This window comes from Lepidochelys kempii, chromosome 26, assembly GCF_965140285.1.
Source record: "Lepidochelys kempii isolate rLepKem1 chromosome 26, rLepKem1.hap1, whole genome shotgun sequence".
Taxonomy (NCBI): Eukaryota; Metazoa; Chordata; order Testudines; family Cheloniidae; genus Lepidochelys; species Lepidochelys kempii.
In genome coordinates this window covers 10,458,292-10,479,968 of record NC_136405.1, presented here as the reverse complement: position 1 = coordinate 10,479,968, position 21,677 = coordinate 10,458,292, and the positions used below count along the sequence as shown (strand labels likewise).

The following is a 21,677-nucleotide window of genomic DNA, read 5'->3' as shown; positions in this document are numbered from 1 at the left end:
CATACTTCCACACCCTAAAGGATGGGATTTTTCTGGTTGCAGAAAGTTTTTTACAAATGGTCCTAATCCTTAAATTAGTGGAATTAAAAAAACCCTAAAAATACAAGTCTCCAGTACTTTGAAGGTGGTGAAAATAACTTTTTCAAGATACGAGGGACATCCCTCCCTCTCAGGAAACGACTGTTCAGCATGAGAGAATAATCAAAGAAACCCTTCCCAAGGGAAACCTCTCTCGCTTAAACACTCAAGATAAAGTACATGGGTATTATAGTAAATTGCAGATGTGTGTCTATGTAGGCTAGTGTAACATGTAAAACATTGTTCACATTGGGATTTCAGACAGTAATAGTGTACAGAATGCTGCAAATGGTGTTTGTAAGTCAATGACGCTCCAGATTTTGGGGAAAGGGTGAGCAAACCAGTAAGTGGCCTTGATTTGTATCCAAAATTGGGCGAAATTAAAGATCTCTATTTTTTTTGGCAGAGCCTAAACTTTTAGCAGGCTGTATGTTGGAGAGCTAAAATTGGGGTTGCTTTCTTTCAGGTTTTTTTGGGAAACGTGGATCATCGTAATGTTCCATATGGGATGTTCGATAAAGTGGTACTGCACTTACAACGGTTGTGGCTGTTACTGAATTTTATAAAACAATGATTCTTTTTTTTTTTGGTTTCATAAAGTATTACAAATATATGCTTCGTCATCGTGAAAAAAAATTTCATTAGTTTCACTTCTTTGGTTCTAGGTGCCATCGAAGCTAAAGGTACTTCCAGGACCTAATGCTTGAACTTGACTACTAGGTGCCGTTCTAACTTCCGGGGGTGCTGCTGTCTGTAAACTGCCCTGTTCTTCTCCACCTTCCCGTCTCATAAAATTCAATTGAGCTACTGTGTGACGGTCCTCGGCATTCTGGAAACCATGGGGATTGGCAAGAACACTGCTTCTAAATCAGTGGAGACTGGAAGCTCAACAGAGGGCAAATATGAAGATGAATCTAAGCATCCTGCCTTCTTCACTCTACCTGTAAGTAAAATATTCAAGAATGTTCTTCCTTAAATAATATGTAAAATGTTTTTGTATTGTTCAGTTATCAGGGTTTATGTTGGCTTAAGCATAGTGTCCAGATACGCAGTTAAGCTTTTTTAGATATAGAAATTCTGAGTGACATTGCATTATGAAGAGGCTTTTATGAGATCAGTGAGCTAAATTCTTGAATCCTCAATGTCTATTGTGATATAGCTCTCTGACACGTCTTAAGAGATGTCTCTTGGTAAGTATACACCTACTCATCCTTTTTTGGGGAAGAATCTTGTCTTAAAATCGTCTGGCTAAATTGCGTCTATTGAGAGGAAATTGAGGCTGTAATTTGTCTGGAAATAGAATTTTATTGAAGTAGGGAAAGTAGTTCCATATTATGAATAGTTGCAATGAATATGTTTTTGTTCAGAAAAACAAACACTAACAATGTGTGCAGTGATGGCATTACTTAGATGAAAAGAAATTTTATTTTAACTGAGGTGAAAAGTAAATGACATTGAATTATTCCAGACAGTGCCATGGTTCCTTTCATGCTGAAGGATTGTGCCATAGGTACAAAACCATTTTGAGGTAATTTATTTTAGTAGCTTTTCCGGAAGCATAGTTATGCTAACTGCAACCCTGTTTAAATGTTTTTAATAGGTGAGTTTTAGCACCAAACCTCCATAACTGTGCTGTATCTGCTTAATGTCTGCATCTTATAGACGTAACACAATTGTAGATACCACAGTTTTGCCACATTGTGGATGGGATCATAGTGGTTTTTGTTGGTGTTAGCTCTCTCTTGACTGTCTCGACCAGTGTTTTTTCCAACTTTTTATTTTGGTGACCTCTTTCACCCAGCAAGCCTCTGAAATTGCCTCAGCACATATAAAATGAGGGAGTGGTGGTTAATGGGGGCTCAGGGCTGTCAGCCCCATGGATCTGATGGCTCATGACCCCCATGTAACAACCTTGTGACCCCGTAAGGGGTCATGACCCCCAATTTGAGAACCCCTGGTCTGGAACGTCTTGATCAGTTCCTCAACTCCACTGGATGTCAGTATTTTAAGATAATGAGCTTGAAATAAAGAAAGCTTTGCCACTTGACTAATGCTGCTGCACTAGCATTTGGTTCTCTTGCCCCATCAAGAGAACTGGGGTTTCCAGTAGAAACAGGAGTGAATTTAAGGTGTCTTCCCCAATCAGATCTATAATTTTGCTCTTCTGCGTTTCACATTAAAAATATTTCTGGTTGCTTTTCCACAGATTTGTTCCTTTTCTAGTTATTTCTATTAAGAAGTGACAGAAATGTGGTGGGTAAACTTTGAATTATTTATCTAATCTCCATACAGTTTATCAGATTTTTGGTTTCAGGAGGAAGGGAGAGAGATCTCATTGATATTATCCTCCGGGAGCTAATGTTTAGCCACTGTTTGCTTCTGATATAGCTGTCCACACGGTCATCAGTCTCACATCTCTAAAAATTCTGATTAGATTAACTCTACCGTGTCCTAGTATCTCTCCACAGTCAACAAAATAGAGAACCAGCATGCTGAGCTTGGTGACATTAAGAGTAGAAGGTTGACGCTTGGGTAGGACGTTCCCTCTAATTAGTCTTCATTTTGAATCCTGCAATATTGGCCTGCTTCTGCAAATGTTTGACCTCTGAAATATTAGTGCTAGGGGCTATTTATTTATAAAGACATCGATTGTTGGGAGCAGCATGAACAGAGCTCTTTTGAGTCAGCTATTTGATGGTCCTAGTGACCTATACAAAGATTGTGCAAATATGAAAGGTGCAAATATTATTTTCGTGAAGATGCAGGTTAGACATGAATCCCTGTGTTTGTGGACCAACCAGATATTGTTTTCCTCCTGACCATTCCCATATTGTGTGTGTCTGTGTAAATATATATGTGGGTGAGTGTATAATATATATATATAAAAAATGTGTGTGGGGAAGCAGCCTATCAGTGATAACCTCACAAAGTATAAATTTGGGGTGAATAGGAGTGGGATGGGGGGGCGGAGTGAAAGAATATGCCCCCCCCCCCCCTCCATGGGCTGTAGGTTTGTTCAGAGGGTTGAGAGAAAAATAAAAACACTGCAGCAGTAGGCTCCATTGATGCTTGTGTAACGCTGACGATCTGTCATTGGCTGGGATCAAACCTGGGATCCCTGAAGCTAAGTGTGTGAGCCTCTACTGCATGAGCCAAAAGCCGCATGCCTCTTAACCAAGGCTATAGCAGACGCGTTAATCTCTAAATGGTCTACGTGCACTAGAGGGGGACAGAGTACCACACCATGCAGGCATGGGTTACACTTGTTTGATTCTTTCATGACCCTGTTAAGTTTCTGCATCTCCCCCGCCTTTCCTTGTCCTTTCCTTGCTTTGGCCAAATTCTACTCCCACTGAAGTTATAACTCTCTCGCTTAATTGGTAACAGGATTGGGTCTTCCCTTAGCAGATTTCATAAGTCAACTGATACAAGTTTACCTGGCCAAAGAGCTCCATCTGATTCACTTCAGTTTATTGTATACTATTTATATCAGTAGACAGTGCTATATAATTTCTCTTACTGGTTTGTCGTCTTCTCACTTCTTTTAAAGTGAGCTTCTTCAAAGAACATTTGTAGCAAAGTAAAATGTCAGAAATCAGATTTGTTAAATATGTGCTTTGCACTTAATGGATTATAGTAGGAAAAAGTAATCAAATGTAACTGCAAATGGACAATTGAGGACTTTTCCTCACAGAGGTTTAGGAAGCAATAATTTTTCAGAGTTCCTGAAGTAGAGACTTCGGGGATTTGATGTTGCGTGCAGTTTCCTCACTATTCAGCATGCACCTGTTCAAAGTAAATCACCCCTGCTAATATCACTGTTCTACTTCCAAACCTGGATATCCAAATATGATTTTAGCAGCACTTACATCTCCACTAAACTTTGATCTAAGCGGTTCTTTTATTGATTTGCCTTTTCTGAAGGGGAAAAACAAACCAAAGACAGTGAAGTGACACCTCCTAAAGGAATAAGCTTCTCAGAAGGATAAACCATCATCAGATAGGTGTGGCTCCTGACTTTTGTCTGGGTCCTGGGTTTTAAATATATTTGAAATCCAGTTATAATTTGAATAAATTCTGTAAGTAAAAATATGAAACCAAATTTAAACAAATCCATCCCCATGACAGTTCAGAAAAAAAGAAAATTTAGCCTGAAGATGTAGGTGCCCAAAGAATACTGTTAGAATTCTAACTGAAAATTTAATACCAATAAATTGATGTGTAAGAGGCAGTAGCTAGTTACGCTCATGAACGCACAACAGATTAGCTTTGAACCTGGATATCTTTCTTATTGTAACCGTGTAATGACAGTCAGACACACGCACAACTCAAGCAGTTAAAAACAAAAAGAAACCACCCTGCAAATATTTCAGTTAAAGTATATGCGTATGTTTGGGACGAAAGGGGTCATGCTATTAGCGTTAGAACATGTGCACAGGAAGAAGAGAGGTATTCACAGATTACAAAGCCAGAAAGGTGGGACCATTGTGATCATCTAGTCTGGCCTCCTGTATAACGCAGGCCAGGGAACTTGCACAAAATAATTCCTAGAGCAGATTTTTTAGAACAGGCAGTCTTGATTTAAAAATGGTCAGTGATGGAGAATCTCCCGTTACTGTGGTAAATTGTTCCAGTGGTTAATTACTCTAATTTGCAGTCTGAATTTGTCCATCTTCAACTTTCAGCCATTGAATCATGTTATACTGTTCTCTGCTAGATTGAAGAGCCCATTATTAAGTATTTGTTCCCCATGTTGGCTGTGTAATCAAGTCACTCCTTAATCTTCTCTTTGTTAAGCTAAATAGATTGCTCCTTGAGTCGATCACTATAAGGCATGATTTTTGATCCTTTCATCATTCTCAAGGGTATTCTCTGTACGCGCTACAGTTCATCAACATCCTTCTTGAACTGCAGGCACTGGAAGTGGACACTGTATTTCAGCAGTTGTCGCACCAGTGCCAAACAGTCACCGCAAGATTCAGTGCAAATAGTTTGGTTGGTGTAGGAAGTATATGAATGAACTAAGGCCGTAGTGATAAGAACGTTTTATCTTATCAAGGCTTGTCTGTTTACCTTTCTGCTTTGAGAATCCTTTAAAATATCACTTCTATTTCTCATGAGGAAGGGAGGAGCAGTGTCCAGGAACAGCTGTAGTTTGAATCTATGAAATTTTGAAAGGAGAATATTTGATACGTTACGTTTTGTTGGGCACAATTCTTTTCCCCTTTGGTAAAAGATCACTGTAGTAACCCAATACTAGAAAAAAAACTATTACTATGTAGCTCTTTGTTTTCCTGTTGCTTATTCACATATACATCACGACTAAATTGTGATCACACGTATGTCAATACATCCAGCATTGTGAAACTCATTTAAAATTGGCCAAAAGTAAAAGTAGTAGAGGGTAAGTGATGGGAAAATAAGAGCCCTTTGAATATAAACTTGTGTACCATAAGTTCTGTTGTAAATACCACTATGTGGAAAACATAAGATGGTCTGTGTTGTGTGTGCTTCAAGCAAACAAACAGAAAAACCCCATCAATGGTCCTGAGTTGTTTATCACTAGTTTTGTACAGTTTTTGTGAAATCCTGTCGCAAGACTTGGTGGAAAAATCATATTGCAACATACAGGCAGACAATTGTGCCAACAAAAAGGAATCATAAAAGCATCCCTGTTTTGGGAGCACCATGTGCTTTTGCTGTTGAAATACTCAGTGTGATTTTTTTTTTTCAGCTGCCATTAATGTTTGTAGTTGTGTGCTCATGCTTATTCTTCTTCAGCACTCTTGTGTGGCTCGAAAGCTTCTCTCACAAAGAAATTGGTCCAATAAAAGATATCACCCACCTTGTGTCTCTAATATCCTGGGGCTGACAGCTACAACAATGATTTTGAGTGTCAGTGTGCTGGAGGAAGAGATTATCTGGGTTCCTAGGATCCTTCATTCTAAAAGCGCTGGTGTTTTAGCCAGAGCAGTCTTAGGTTGAGGAAAGGAGACTTGTACATCACGTTATTAATGGTGAGCCTTGGAATAAAGGACTGCTTATAATTATTTATTAGCGTCGTGTCCAGAGCCATATACATACCTAAGTTAGATTAGCCCCCAGTCAGGATTGTTGTACAAAGTGCTGGGCAATTGCAAAGGAAGGCATGCTTCCTGCTTTCAACAGCTTAGTCCTAAAAAAAGTAAAATACAAAGGAGGGGTGAAAATAGGGTGCAATCAAATATATATACAATTTGTTTTTATTATTCTAAAATGCCATCTTCCTCCTGTGCCTGTCAACCTGGCCTTCCTTAATTGGGTGATTTTCATATGGGTATTTTACTGAGCTAGTTTCACTTTCGGGAGGCCTACTTAAAATTTGAGGTGTCACGTAAATTTTGATGGGAGTAGCATTTCACCCTATCCTTTACGGATCCCTGATGAGCATCTTCCCCGTATGAACGTTGCAGACAACGTCCTCCCAGCTGAAGAGTAGTGGATGAAGTTGCCTTTAATAAGGTGAGATGGTACTCCTTAATTAGCGGTATTGTTTAGCCTCTGCCAGTCGTCTTCAAATGTGCTGAATGCAATGCCTGCACAGTTCTTCTCATGTTTATTGTCCCATGGAACAACTGGAAACTGGCATTGGAAATTGAACCCTCATCTGTCTTCTACTGCAACGCACCAGCCGTACTCCATGAGCAGACTGACTGGCGGGTAGAAATTACACTGAAGTTTTAGGGTGAAATGTGTTTTGGTTCTGACTACACTGTAGAAGCAACCAAATTTTGTGTACTTGGTTAGAGTATGGCAATCATCCGGCACTCTACCCTCCCTCCCCGGCATCCAAAAATAAAACTGTTAGAATTTCCATGGGTTTTGCAGTGTAGACAGGCCTGAACTGGACTCAGGTATTGTGCTACAGTCCTGTAGAAGTACAAGCCTGTAGTGTGGCTCCAGTTTACAGTTAAGTCCAGGCTACCCTACAAGATGATTCCATGTTCTGGGTTGCTGTAATCAGTTTGGCAACTTCGTTTCAGTACGATGATCCCCTGATGAGATGTTAAGTTGGAGGAAGGAGGCTGTATTACTTGTTTTTTGTCAATCTCATGCCGTACCTTAAAAGTTTAAAGCAAAACGTTTCAGTTCGATGCATGGCTCAAAACTATGGCAGACACGGCACCTAGTCGCTTCTAAATAAGTAACTCAGTGACGGAAAGGGAAAAGTGACTGTCTGTGTGGGATATGGTTTCTTTCGTATGGTCCAATTTCATTTCTTGCTGGTGAACAGTTACATCTCAGTTGCCCTGTTAATAATAAAAGGATGTCTTTCCCTGATGGGCTTCTGTTGGAACTAGTTTTGTTTTGTTTTTGTTTTTTTACAGCACCATAATATCCAATGGCTCAAATACGAGAGTGCAGTTCATAAGTAATTTGAATTGTGCAAAATACTATTGTGAAAAACTTCTCCTTGCTGCTATAACAGCTGCTTATGAATTTCCTACACGGAAATTGAATATGGGAGGATTTGGGAGGGCGGGCATTGTTTTTAAGGTTTTATTTTCGTGTGTGTGTGTGTCTGGGGTGGGGGAAGAAGGGTTTATTGGCTAGAAGTGGATGTCAGTGTTGAATGCCTGTCTTGTGGTGAAAAGGCTTTTTTGAAGAGGAAAGTTTTGCAGTCTTTTTGAAAGGTCAGGTTCTGAAGTTGCCTAATCTTCTCTAGAAGCTAGCTGGATCCCCTCAGCTGAGAATGTTTTATCTCCAGATGATGTGCACTTCGTCCTGGGCTCTGTGAGCTTCATTGTCCCAGAGAAGCGTTGCTGCCATGGTGGCTCCTGGATGAAAATTCTGTCTCTGATAAACCTGGGATTTGATGAGTTAATACCGCTTAGCACCGAAGCTGTACACTATCATTGTAACCTGACTGGAAGCCAGTGAAGGAACGTGAGGATAGGCGTGACGTACATGTTCTAATTCATTGAGGTGGTGAAATCAGAGAAAGTTTTGAGAAATGGTTAGATCAATAATGTATTGGGCAACGTGCACTGCTTAAAAGAATGCATATGGAAATTCATTCAGTTTTTTTACCGTTTAAGACCTTCAGTGACTTGTGAGATGTTTTGACTGTTACCCAGAATGCATGTGTTTTTCCTCCTGAATGTGTGTGGGTTTGTGGAAGGACATATAGGGAGAAGACTATAACTAATTGAAAGCAGGAAGAGGGATTTCCTTTTTGTTTCTTGATGGTTCTGAGCCTAATCCTGCAATCTTTACACAGGCAAGATTCTCATTATTTTTATTTGCCTTATACAATGTTCCTAAAATATGGAAGGGCCTGAAATGTATCAGCCTGTTGAAGTACTGCAAGCAAGAATGCAGACATGGCCCACTTCGTTGTTTACCATTTATAAATTTTTATAAGACATCTGCTCTCATTGACTTCTGTGGAGTTGAGTGTCTGTCTCTCTGTTTTGAGGACAGACACGAGGGTTGTGTTCTGTGTATCTAAAAGAGTGTTCACCAGACCACAAATATCTGTTGCTGCATTCTTTTAGTGGAAATGCTTTATTTTCAAGTGTGTACGCTTTTCTAAGATAAACTTCATATCTTAAAAATTAGGTCATTTCCAGGCCTGGGAAAGAATTGTTCTTTTTATTTCTGTAAGTGTTCTATAAAAAAGGATTCTAACCCAGAATTGGTACAGAAATGAGCTTCCAAATCATTGTTGGTAACAGTGTAGTTATCTGCCAGATAGCCTCTTAACTCTGTGTGAAAGCTCTTTTTTCGTCATCCCTGATTGAATTATGCCTGCTATTTCTAGCTAGAGGAAAGGTTAGATTTTTCAGTACTCAGTAATATTTGCTCATCCGTGGAAAATGTTAACGTGAAAGTTAAGATCTCTGTGACTTCTAACCTAGTTAATTTTCAACTAAAACATCAAGTTCTAATAGTTCAAAGTAGCTATAAAATGGTATTGGATCACTTCTGTTTTACCAGTGCACAAGCTGTTGTTAATAATTTGCTGATGCAGTTTTTAGGTGAACAAGCAAACTGAATGTACTAGGTTATTGACATCTTGTTTGATTTTGCCTTTGATCTGTCCCAGAAGGTTTACAACTAGAAGAAAATGGAGGTAAAATCTATACCATGCAAACTAATGTCTTCTCATTTTGATAGAGGAAAAAGAGAATAACGTATTAAATCACTGTCCGCATTTGAACTTGTGTTGTATTTTTAAGGATGGGTTTTTGCTTTCAGGATGAGTCTTGTATCCAAGGCATGATGGATAAGAAGAACCCCAAAATCTGTCTTTCCTAATTTTGACCTGAGAACTTTGTTACTCCATATTAAATGCAGTCTAAAAGCATAGAGCAGCAGATGATTAGCTTTTACTCTCTGGAGGAAAGAACAAATATAAAATGAATCAACTGATAAATGAAGGTCTTTCAGAAATGAGAAGAAAGTGGGGAGAGAGGCATGGTCAATCAAAGGGAGTTCTTCTCTGCAAAATATGTACATAGATAAGCAAATTATGGGGCTATAATTCCTCGAGATGTGTTAGTGCTGACGCAGATGGCAAGAGTGACTCAGAGAGCAATTTATGCTTGTTCTAGAAGTATTGCTGTTACCTTTCTCCCACTTCCTTGTGTTACTCAGTTCCTCTCTCCTCCTCCTCCTGTAGTCGTGGTTCACTGCCTGAATGGCTGTAACTTACTGCTCTTGTGGCCTTAACAGGTTTATTTTCTAAATTGCGGATGTGACTTCACGCCCATGCACTGGGTCAATCTTTGCGGGGGGGGGGTGTTTTTATGGGGGGCTGATTGTGAAACTGAAAACCGCAATTCATGTTGTGTATAGTGTATTCCAGGATATAAAGGAAGATGGTGGTAAGGATCAGAACCTCAATTGATTATAATACACAATTAAGCATATTCTTTTGTTAAATGCCTGTTAAAAAGACCAGTGATCCACATTATTTAGATAATTGGTATTTATCTCATGGTCCAAAGTCAGAAATTATAATAATAGACTGGAATACTTTGCATCACAAGTGATTTATTACAGGCACTTAGGAGGGGAGTACTCTGGGAGAAAAGGCAAATTAAAAAATGCTTAGCATTTGCTTTGACACTGTCAAATATGCAATCAAATAAGATGTGTGGAGTTAAGAAAAACTCATGACATGGATTTCATGGTGTTGTATTAAAATACTTGAGTAATGAAAGTGTATCTAATTTCCAGAGAATTACTATGCTCATGCTGAAAGAATTTGAGAACTTGACAGAATCTTCCCCTTCCCTTACTTGGGAAACAAGGTGAAGATTAAAGCCAGAAATTCCCCATTTTCAGCTAAGTGCCATTAAAGACATAAGCAAAAGATACAGTTGTTGATTCATTATTGCAAACCATTCTCTTGTTTAGTAAAGAAAAGACTTGAACACTGTGGTGCGTTTAATCGATGATACATATATAGTTTTAAAGTACCTTCTCAGCAAGATGTCTGGAAATGTGACCTTTACTTTATAAACTGCTATAGACTATGGCAGTGGCTCTCAATCTTTCCAGGGTACTGTACCCCTTTCAGGACTCGGAGTCTGATTTGTCTTGCGTACCCCCAAGTTTCACCTCACTTAAAAACTACTTGCTTACAAAATCAGACATAAAAATTACAAAAGTGTCACGGCACACTATTACTGAAAAATTGTTTGCTTTCTCATTTTTACCATACAATTCTAAAATAAATCAATTTGAATAAATCAATCAGAGCATAATATATAGAGCAATATAAACAAGTCATGGTCTGTATGAAATTTTAGTTTGTATTGAGTTTGCGAGTGCTTTTTTATGTAGCCTGTTGTAAAACTAGGCAACGATCTAGATGAGTTGATGTACTCCCTGGAAGACCTCTGTGTACCCCTGGTTGAGAACAACTGGAATATGGCCACAAGAACAACTTGAATATATTCTTAAGGAGCTACAGTGAGAAATTTTCTTGTGACATACTTTTTATTCAGAAAGTTTGTTAGTGATAGTTGACCTCAAATAGGGTCACATAAGCTGTACAGTTACGTAAGTTACAATACTGTATGTGGATTTTTTGTAGGTTGTCATAAGTGGTGGAGCGACATCAAGTGGTGATCAGGACACAGAGGACACCGAGCTGATGGCAATCTATACCACAGAAAATGGCATAGCAGAAAAGGTATAACGTTTTGTTAAATGTTTTGTAAAACTCATGTTAATATAAAATAACTTACTCTTGCTTCATCCTAGGGCCTGGACATTCTTTCTAATTAATTTCAGTTCACTGTCTACCTTCTGTACTTCCACAAAATACACTGATTTACAGCCCCAATTCTTGGTTCACTGGGGTATTTGCCTTCCTTATGACTGCAGGGTCAGGTCCGTGATTATGGAGCTCAAGGAGCGACACAGCAATTAGGTTAGGGGGTTAAAGCGCATAATTTCTTTAATTCTTAATATGCTGCTTTTTTGCCTTTCTGAACTCCATCCGGCCTTTTACACATCCCCATATGCTGCCAGACTCTGTCGAAATTGCTTCCGTTGAAGACGTCTAGAAGGATTAAAATGTATCCATTTAAGGCTAGTCTACGCTGGCAATGCTAAAGCGCTGCTGCAGTGATGCTTTAATGTGGATTGTGTGGTTGTGGCAGAGCGCTGGGGGAGAGCTCTCCCGGTGCTCTGAAAAAGCCACCTCCATGAGGGGCGTAGCTACGCCCCCAGTCCTGGGTCACTGTCGATACTGACATGTTACAAGGCTGAAATCTGCAGCACTCGGATGTGTTTTTTCACACCCCTGAGCAAGAAAGTTGCAGCGCTGTAAAGTGCCAGTGTAGACAAGCCCTTAAAGGAAAGAACAAAGGACCACGGGCTCAACCCCTCTGTCAATCCCAATTCAGTGAGTTCCTATGTGTCAGGAGATTGCAAGATGTCCTCCTCCCACCATTAGTCTACACAGCAGACTCATAACTATTCTGTGGTTGCTACCATAGCCTCGGGACTGTTTCTGTGTCCCATATGCTCCTCCTCTCTGATGTTCATTTTGGCTAGTGAACTGCTACGGTTAGTCCCTTCCCAAAGTGGTTCTCTGCAGCAACATAGATTTCTATCTCCTTTTAGATCTCTCTCTAAAGCCAACTTTCTGCAAACAAAACCCGGCCAATTCCAATGCATTTAGATCCACCCAGTAGCCCTCTATAAATTTGGTCAGATGGGTAGTTTTAATCTTAGTGTCCATAATAACAATTTCTAAATATTGATTCAATCACTCTGACATTGAAGTTTTCAACAAGAACTTTCTCACTTCCCTTTTAGAAGGCAGAATTAATGAGAATTGCAGAAAAAAAGCCTGCCAGCAGGTGTTCCAACATTAAGACTTTGGTGATTTGTGACCTTTTGTCTTGTTTCTCACATATTCAAGTTTCTAATCCTTCTGAATATGAGGGCCTTTTTTTTGTTCTTTACTGAAAGCATTGTGAACAAAGTTCATGTCATTAATAAACCCATAAGTATTCTCCTTGGATATTGCTAGTGGCTTAATAACTATTCAAAGAAAGTCTTAAGGCAATTGGGCCTAAAATTAAACCAGTCAGCTTGGTTTTGATTTTGTAGCATTTATCATAGAATCATACAACTGGAGGAGACCTCGATCGGTCATCTAATTCAGTTGCCTGCACTCAAGGCAGGACGAAGTATTATCATTCTAGACCATCCCTGACAGGTGTTTGTCCACCCTGCTCTTAAAAATCCCCAATGATGGAGATTCCACAACCTCCCAAGGCAATTTACTCCAGTGCTGAATCACCCTGACAGTTAGGTTTTTCCTGATGTCCAGCCTAAACCGCCTTTGCTGCAATTTAAGCCAATTGCTTCTTGTCCTATTCTCAGAGGTTAAGAAAAACCGTTTTTCCCACAGCTTTTCTCCCTCCTCCTTGTAACAACCTTTTATGTACTTGAAAACTGTGATCATGTTGTGATGGGATGGATCACAGAAACCCCCTTGGGAGCTGCCACCTGATGTGCCAGGACTACTTCTGCTCCTACTTTCCTGCTTTGTCAGCTTAGGACTTCAGTGCCCTGCCTGGTTTGAGCCAGACCCGCTAGCCTGCTGCAAACCCAGACCCAGGTCTGAACCATGTCCCCTAACAGCTGTAGGCTTAACTGAAAGCAGCTTACGAAAGTGTGCCTGTCTTTAACACTCAGATGCCCAACTCCCAATGGGGTCCAAACCCTAAATAAATCCATTTTACCCTGTATAAAGCTGATACAAGGTAAACTCATAAATTGTTCGCCCTCTGTAATACTGATAGAGAGATATGCACAGCTGTTTTCCCCTCCCCCCCAAATACTAATACATACTCTGGGTTAATTAATAAGTAAAAAGTGATTTTATTAAATACAGAAAGTAGGATTTAAGTGGTTCCAAGTAGTAACAGACAGAACGAAGTGAATTACCAAGCAAAACAAAATAAAACATGCAAATCTATGCTAATACCGTAAGAAGCTGAATACAGATAAAATCTCACCCTTAGAGATGTTTCAGTAAATTTCTTTCACAGACTGGAAGCCTTTCTAGTCTGGGCACAATTCGTTCCCCTGGTACAGCTCTTGTTCCAGCTCAGGTGATAGCTAGGGGATTTCGCATGATGGCTCCCTCCTTGTTCTGTTCCACCCACTTATATATCTTTTCCATAACGTGGGAATCCTTTGTCCCTCTGGGTTCCCACCCCTCCTTCTCAGTGGAAAAGCACCAGGTTAAAGATGGATTCCAGTTCAGGTGACATGATCACATGTCCTGTGAGACCCCGAAGCCTTCATTCCTCCCAGCCTGACTCACAGGAAGGCCTGCCTGCAACCAGAGCCATCCACAGTCAATTGTCTTGGTTGATGGGAGCCATCAAGATTCCAAATCGCCATTAATGGCCCACGCTTCACATAACTACAGTAGGCCCTCATTAGAGTTATATTTCATATTTCTAGTTTCAAATACAAGAGTGATACATTTATACAAATAGGATGACCACAGTCACTAGATTATAAGCTTTGTAATGATACCTTACAAGAGACCTTTTGCATGAAGCATATTTTAGTTACATTATATTCACACTTATACTTTTATAAAATCATATAGAGTGCGTCACACGTCCCCTCTGTCTTCTCTTCTCCAGACTAAACACATCCAATTTTTTCAATCTTCCCTCATAGGTCATGTGTTCTAGACCTTTAATCATTTTTGTTGCTCTTCCCTGAACTTGCTCCAATTTGTCCACATCTTTCCTGAAACGTGGCGCCCAGAACTGGGTACAATACTTCAGTTGAGGCCTAATCAGCGTGGAGTAGAGCGGAAGAATTACTTCTCGTGTCTTGCTTACAACACTCCTGCTAATACATCCCAGAATGATGTTTGCTTTTTTTGTAACAGCGTCGCTATCTTACAACAAAAAAACTTCAAATCCAGACTCCAGCGAGAAACTGCTGAATTGGAATTCATTTGCAAATTGGATACTATTAATTTAGGCTTAAATAGAGACTGGGAGTGGCTAAGTCATTATGCAAGGTAGCCTATTTCCCCTTGTTTTTTCCTCCCCCCCCCCCCCCCCCGACGTTCTGGTTAAACTTGGAGAGTGGTCACTTTGGATGAGCTATTGCCAGCAGGAGAGTGAGTTTGTGTGTGTGTGTGTGTGTGTGTGTGTGTGTGTTTCCGGGGGGCGGGGGGGAGGTGAGAGAGCCTGGATTTGTGCTGGAAATGGCCCACCTTGATTATCATGCACATTGTAGGGAGAGTGGTCACTTTGGATGAGCTATTACCAGCAGGAGAGTGAATTTGTGTGTGTGGTTTTTGGAGGGGGGTGAGGGAGTGAGAGAACCTGGATTTGTGCAGGAAATGGCCCACCTTGATTATCATACACATTATGAAGAGTGGTCACTTTGGATGGGCTATTACCAGCAGGAGAGTGAGTTGGGGGGGGGGGGGGCGGAGGGTGCTGGATTTGTGCTGGAAATGGCCCAACTTGATGATCACTTTAGATAAGCTATTACCAGCAGGACAGTCGGGTGGGAGGAGGTATTGTTTCATGGTCTCTGTGTGTATATAATGTCTTCTGCAGTTTCCACGGTATGCATCCGATGAAGTGAGCTGTAGCTCACGAAAGCTCATGCTCAAATAAATTGGTTAGTCTCTAAGGTGCCACAAGTACTCCTTTTCTTTTTGCGAAGACAGACTAACACGGCTGTTACTCTGAAACCTAGCATTACACTGTTGACTCATATTTAGCTTGTGATCCACACTAACTCCCAGTCTCTTTCCGCAGTACTCCTTCCAAGGCAGTCATTTCCCATTTTGTATGTGTGCAACTGATTGTTCCTTCCTAAGTGGACTACTTTGCATTTGTCCTTATTGAATTTCATCCTATTGACTTCAGACCATTTCTCCAGTTTGTGCAGATCATTTCGCATTTTAATCCTATCCTCCAAAGCACTTGCAACCCCTCCCAGCTTGGTATCGTCCGCAAACTTTATAAGTGTACTCTCTCTGACATTATCTAAATCCTTGATGAAGATATTGAACAGAACCGGACCCAGAACCAATCCCTGCGGGACCCCGCTCGTTATGCCCTTCCAGCTTGAGTGTGAACCACTGATAACTACTCTCTGGGAGTGATTTTCAAACCAGTTATGCACCCACCTTATAGTAGCTCTATCTAGGTCGTATCGACGTTGCAAGAGAACACAGATAGAGAAAGAGCTAATAAGGCAGGGCAATGATGCAAACAGGCAGAATATGCAAGAATGTAAAAGAATCTTAGCTTTTCTGGTGTGTAGGCAGTAAGATTCTTGTATATCGGTCTGCATGGGCAAAAACAAGTGTTTAAGCTGAGTTATCTCTGTTGAGTTAGGCCTTATCTAAACAAGAACGTTGCCCCAGTTTAACTTAAATGTTAAACTAATTTAAGTTAAAACAGTGGAAACCCATGTGGATGCACTTCTGATTAAGAATAGTTTATTTTGGTTAGCTTTAACACCTTTCTAATCAACTTAAATGAAATTGAAATCAACTTGGTTTATCCAATTCACAGTGGCCACACATGGCTTTTGGTTCCAGTTTAACTAAGGGCCAAGTTACATCTCTCAAGCGTGTGAAAAATCCACCCCCTGAGAGATGTAGCTATAAGAACCTTATCCTTGGTGTAGACAGTGCTACATTGATGGAAGAATTCTTCTGTCAACCTAGCAACTGTCTCCCATGGAAGGGGATTACCTATGCCACAGAAGTGGTGCAGCTGGGTTGCTCTAGTCTTTACAGTGTAAGCATACCCCAAAGCTGGTTAATATCCCACCTTTAATTGAAATGGGTGATGCTTTCTCATCATGAGGAAGCTGTAGGTAACTCAACTGAAAACCCCTCAGTGCTCACATAAGCATAGTTTAATGCCTTTAAGATTGTCAGCACAAGCGCAACACGGCCATCTCAAAGAATCTTAAAGGTGATAAACTATACCTATGCGGGTATTGAGGGGGGATTTAAGTCAAATTAATCTGATTAGATTAGAAAGGCACATCTTTTTTTGCCGTGTAGACAGATCCTCTGACATACCTGCTGGTTCGCAAGAATGGACCAGTCCGAGCAAGAAGAGGTGATGCCTTTGGAGTAGTCTAGTGTCACTTACATGCATCCGTTCTGGGTTATCAGTGTGTGTTGAGAGTTGGGGTTACATCTGTTGCGTTAAACTGCTTTTATATATAATGTGTTCTCATGCTATGTCAAATACATGGCATATGCCTGTCCATGTCATGCCCGAAACCTTTCAAAAACAGGCAGATGTGAACTGATAAGTGTTCATCATTTCTGCCTTCCAGTAAGAAGGTGCACACCACACGATGCAATGCCCATGGGGTCATCACAGAAGAAGACAGTCAGCTGACCATCCTGGACACACCTGGCCTCATCAGCCCCATGAAAGCCAAAAGGCATAATCTGGAAAAATCCCTGAGACATGATCCATGGGACAGCATGAAACATGCAGACTTAGGTGGATCTGCTGAAGAGAGAGGCCCTTCTGCTGGACCTGGTCACTGAGCTCACAGAAGGAGGCGTAAATGGAAAGAAACGGAAAGTGTCTTGTTTCTTCCTCCATCAGAATTAGCTCTTTACCTTTTACAATGCAATTTTGTTTCATTGCTGATGGTTACGTTAAACTCGGGGCTAGGTAAGCTCTGCTAATTGCTCTGTTAGCTTGCCACTATGGTATTGCTAAAATCATGTAGAATTTGGGGCCTGGTTCAAGGTGGGGCTCTTTTTAATCAACTTTTTAAAAAATCTGACAAAATAGCCACTACTAGACACAGCACCTTTGTGATGCAAGAAGTAAATTGTGGGGGTTTTTTTCCCCCCCTCACACTTGACCTTTATAAGAGTTGCTTTGCTGTTGCAACTCCTTTTGATTTCAGCCCCTCTCTGGATTGGGCCTATGAATTTTGAAGTCGGCTTCAAAGAGACGGTTCTGTGGCACTCCATGCACTGCTTTCGTCCAAGTCTTTGTGCACATTTTACTTATTTGCAGTCTTTGCAGATTTTCTAATCTGTCATCTTTATCGTCCGATTTTCCTTTTGAGAAATCTGTATTTCTAATAGGGATGAAATATTTGTTCTTTGACTGGTGGAAAATATTTCATAAAAAGCCTTGAATCGGATAGCACAGGAAGCTGCTTGCTCTATTACAGTAAAAACATAATAGATTAGGTGGTGGCAAACATGAGCTATGTCCCTTTCCCTTCTTTAATGAGAAGGACGACACAAAGCTGTCTGTAGGCTGTCGTGTCTCATCCCTTGAAACTGGTTCACTGTTTATGGGGGAGATTTTCAAAGGCACAAAGGGGAATTAGGAACCCAAGTCCCTGTGACTTTCAGTGAGAGTTGGGTGCATAACTGTCGTTTGTGCCTTTGAAAATCTCTCCTTAAACCTGGCTGCGGGGCTATCTGAAAGAATTAAGGATCTCTTAATCCTAGAGGGTGGAGTAGGGGAGGGCTTTAATCTATTCCATCAGCCTTACTCATGCTGGTAGATAGAACTATAAGTGTCAGTAGTCATTATGGGATTACTCTTCAGTCATGTTGTATACCTGTTAAACAAGTGGGCTTTCTATATTGAAACAAACGTTGACTTTCACAGATTTTTGTGAAACTAAAGAATCTTGATTACTGTATTTCCCCTAGTACTGTTGGTGTTAAGCCATATAAGTGACATCTTTGTGATGAGTGTTAATACACCAAGGACTGGAGAGCTTCTTTAAGGAAAACCTTATTTGGGGTTTGAACCCCAAATGCCATTAGACCTTTGACTGTGAGACGCGGGGACTGGATGATGGGGGATAGATTGCTCGATAATTGCCATGTTCTGATCATTATCTCTGAAGCATCTGGTACTGGATATTGGCCTCATTGGACTATTGGTCTGACCCATTATGGCCTTTCTTATGTTCTTATAACCTTCCCTTTTGTAATCTAGACTCTGTAGCCTGAAATGTTTCAAGTGAAACTGTATGGAATAGTATCAGAGGAGTAGCCACAAAAACAAAAAGGAGTCTGGTGGCACCTTAGAGGAACAGATTTATTTGGGCATAAGCTTTGGTGGGTAAAAAAACACTTCTTGTATGTAAAAAAACAAAACATAATATGGAATATCCCATGCATCTGGAATATATGGAAAAGTTATTGTTCTGGTGACCAAATTACCAAAACTTTTAAAAATGACTGTTAAAAATATCTGACTTGAAGGTAGCTTTAGTTATAATTATATATTTATATTAGGTTTTTATAGCGACCTTTAGAATCCAGTTCTGCTATTCATCTTTAAAATTTAGACTAAAAATAGGCAATGTTAAAACAGGCATCAGTGTGTTAATTCATTGTCAATGTGTTTTGCTTTGAAATGATCTAAAATCACACACTTCATGGAAAGGTGTTTGTTAAACCAGAGGGACATAAATGAGATTTTGAGAAGAGCTGCGTAGATTCTTTTCTTTATTAATATTTAGTTAGTTCCTTAACTATCTCAAAGTCTTTAGAAAATCTAAGAGGTTTTTAGCCATAACTTTGGAAGGCTAATAATATACCAGCGTAATTTTGGATTATATTGTATTTAACAAGAACGTTAGATAAATACCTGAAACAAAGTCAACAATGTATCGAATTGTCTAGATGCAGAAAACCTTTTATCCTAGAGTCTAGCTGCGAACACTAAGCTTACTCAGAGAGGCATAAAAAATGATTATTTCTGTTTCTAATGCCACCTTTGTCATATAATATTTTAGCTGGCAAAACTCCAGTTTTCATTACGGTACTGCAAAGATGAACTTTTTGGCAACTGGTGACTTGTAAATTTTATCTGATGCTAATATTGCACCATGGGGATTGGGTCACATCAAAGCAAAGACACCTTAATATGCAAAATTTATTATGGTAAAACCACCATAGTAGGTTGGTCTTCAGATTTGAAAGCATGCATTAGCTGACTAATTTTTTGGCCTAAATGGTATTTCTATCTGTTCTCCACTGATTTCTTGTTAACTCCTTAACTCCTCATCCAGTTCTAGGACAATTTAGCCATCTACATGCCAGTGTAACTCAGATTACATTACATGGAAGGAAAACATCCATTCATTGCTTCGACTCAGTTCTGGGTACTTCTTTTTCTGTGTCTCTTTTTTTAAGCTGTACGTGAACAGGATTGTAAATAGTGCACAATATAATTTTCCCTATATAGATAGTGAACTTTATCAGCTAAACCTGCTTGATTTAGGAACTTGTTAGAGGTGAAAGGAGAGGGCTTTATCCATTAGCCATCTAGTGTGGGAGATAATGGTTGACACTGTAATTTCCTTTATGTAAACATCTCTCTTCGGTTTATCAGTCACCCCTAACAGTATCGGTATCAATTATGTTCCTTTTTTTGTTCTCTTCCTCATAAAATATCACTCATCAAAGACCACACAAGGCTTAAACCAAAAAGTTCAAAGTGAAGACGACTAAAATTTGTATAATCTGTGGCGAGTAAATATGCACGCTAACACGTATCCGTCTGTAGACTATGAATGCTAAATTATCTGACACCTGTTAGTCCCAATATTAGACCTGCTAGCCAGAATGAAAATAGCTGCACTGCCCTATGGCTCCAATTTAGAAAAATAAACACGTGTGCACTGCTTATTGCACAATTGATTTAATTGTAAAGTGTTGTCAGTTAGCTCATCATATAACACTTTAAAAAATGTCTCTTGCATTATGTCTCTTGCATTTTTGTCTTCTGGCTTCTCTCCGCTTCTTTATTTTTTTCCCTTTTATTAGGTCACAGTGTAAGTCTGTCAATTTATTTTTGGTGCCTTTCTTTCCTTTTGCTTTGTTTCCTTACTCTGTGTGGTTTCTCTCTCTCTCTCTCTCAAAATATACATTTCTATATCGGTCCCACTTCCCTCGCCCCACTAAAAAACCGTTCAGTAATCTGCTTGTTTTCCAATCTATTCCATCACGCAAATCCACAAATTTGGTGTCACACTTACTCCCATCAAATGACTCATGACACGTTCCAGGGTGCAATCCAGACCAGTGAGGGGTTGTCACCGCTTGCCTTGCAACTTTGGGTGCCTCACAATGTTTTGATGATGAAGCCCCCAAACTGGGCTGCTCACAAACAGCCTTCTTGCATACAGGTCACACCCAAAGGGCTGGACAGTGCAGAACACAATATTTTGGAAAAATACAGACCTGGAGTACAGGAGTGTGGTGGGGTTATCCTGCAAGTATAGTATCTGAGGATGGTGGAAGCCAGAGTGTGGTTGGTATGTAGCTGACAGACTGCTGGGCTCAGAGTTGCTGGATGTGTGTTTGAATTTTTTCGATTTCTAAATGTATTTTCAGGTTTTTAATCTCTTTCGTCGCAGATGGGTGGGTTGTAAACTTGTGTCTGGGTGGGGAATGGCCAGGTAGGACAGTGGGCCAATAAATAACGCTTTTATCTCCAGGCTGTGACTACACGAAGCTTTCTTTGAAAATTTCCCGCCGTCACTGTAGAACTGGTGCAATATCACCAGTCCTGTGAAGAACAGGGGGGAGTGTTTCAGGGTAGTAAGGTGCTAATGCAGCTGTGGACAGTTATTGGAAGCTCTTCAGCATAGCTGCAGACCAAGAGAAGAGGCCAACGGGGGGCAAGGACCAATGAAGGCACATCGGCATTCCCAAATTATGGCCTGGAGTTTGCATGAAATCTGGTACCCAATGTTGAGGCATTCTGAACATGTGTGAAGGCCAAAATGTCACTCGAGCCCACTGTGTCATAGGCAACTTGTCAAGGTCAGGCCACTCAGTCTTTGGAAGGACTTGACCTTGGAAAGTTACCCAGGACTTTGGCGTGTTGAGGTGTTCTGTTGGATAATGGGGCAAGTGAGAATTTCGCCTTCAGGAGTGTAGGGCAACTGTCCATCCTGTTTAATTTGTGCTCCTAGATGGATGGCTTCACCAAAACAACTCTGGCATTGTTCACAAGGAAACAGTTTGTCTCTGTTGGTATTCGGCTTAGCTTGTATTTAACAGGGTGGCGGTG

The 21,677-nt window shown here is 40.3% G+C and overlaps 1 protein-coding gene across 3 annotated transcripts in view; it reads left to right on the top strand.

Annotated features, from left to right (window-relative positions):
* The window catches only part of SLC23A2 (solute carrier family 23 member 2), a 128,294-nt gene that overhangs the window by 64,936 nt on the left and 41,681 nt on the right, over positions 1-21,677 (top strand). For 2 of the 3 annotated variants that reach the window (XM_078850674.1, XM_078850675.1), the window contains 2 exons: positions 744-1,021; positions 11,165-11,263. In XM_078850674.1, coding sequence (XP_078706800.1) covers positions 917-1,021; positions 11,165-11,263 — 204 coding nt within the window. In that variant the 5' untranslated portion in view covers positions 744-916. Of the gene's footprint in view, positions 1-743; positions 1,022-11,164; positions 11,264-16,938; positions 17,289-21,677 lie in introns of those variants that run through there. The other variant, XM_073325291.2, reaches the window with a different exon arrangement.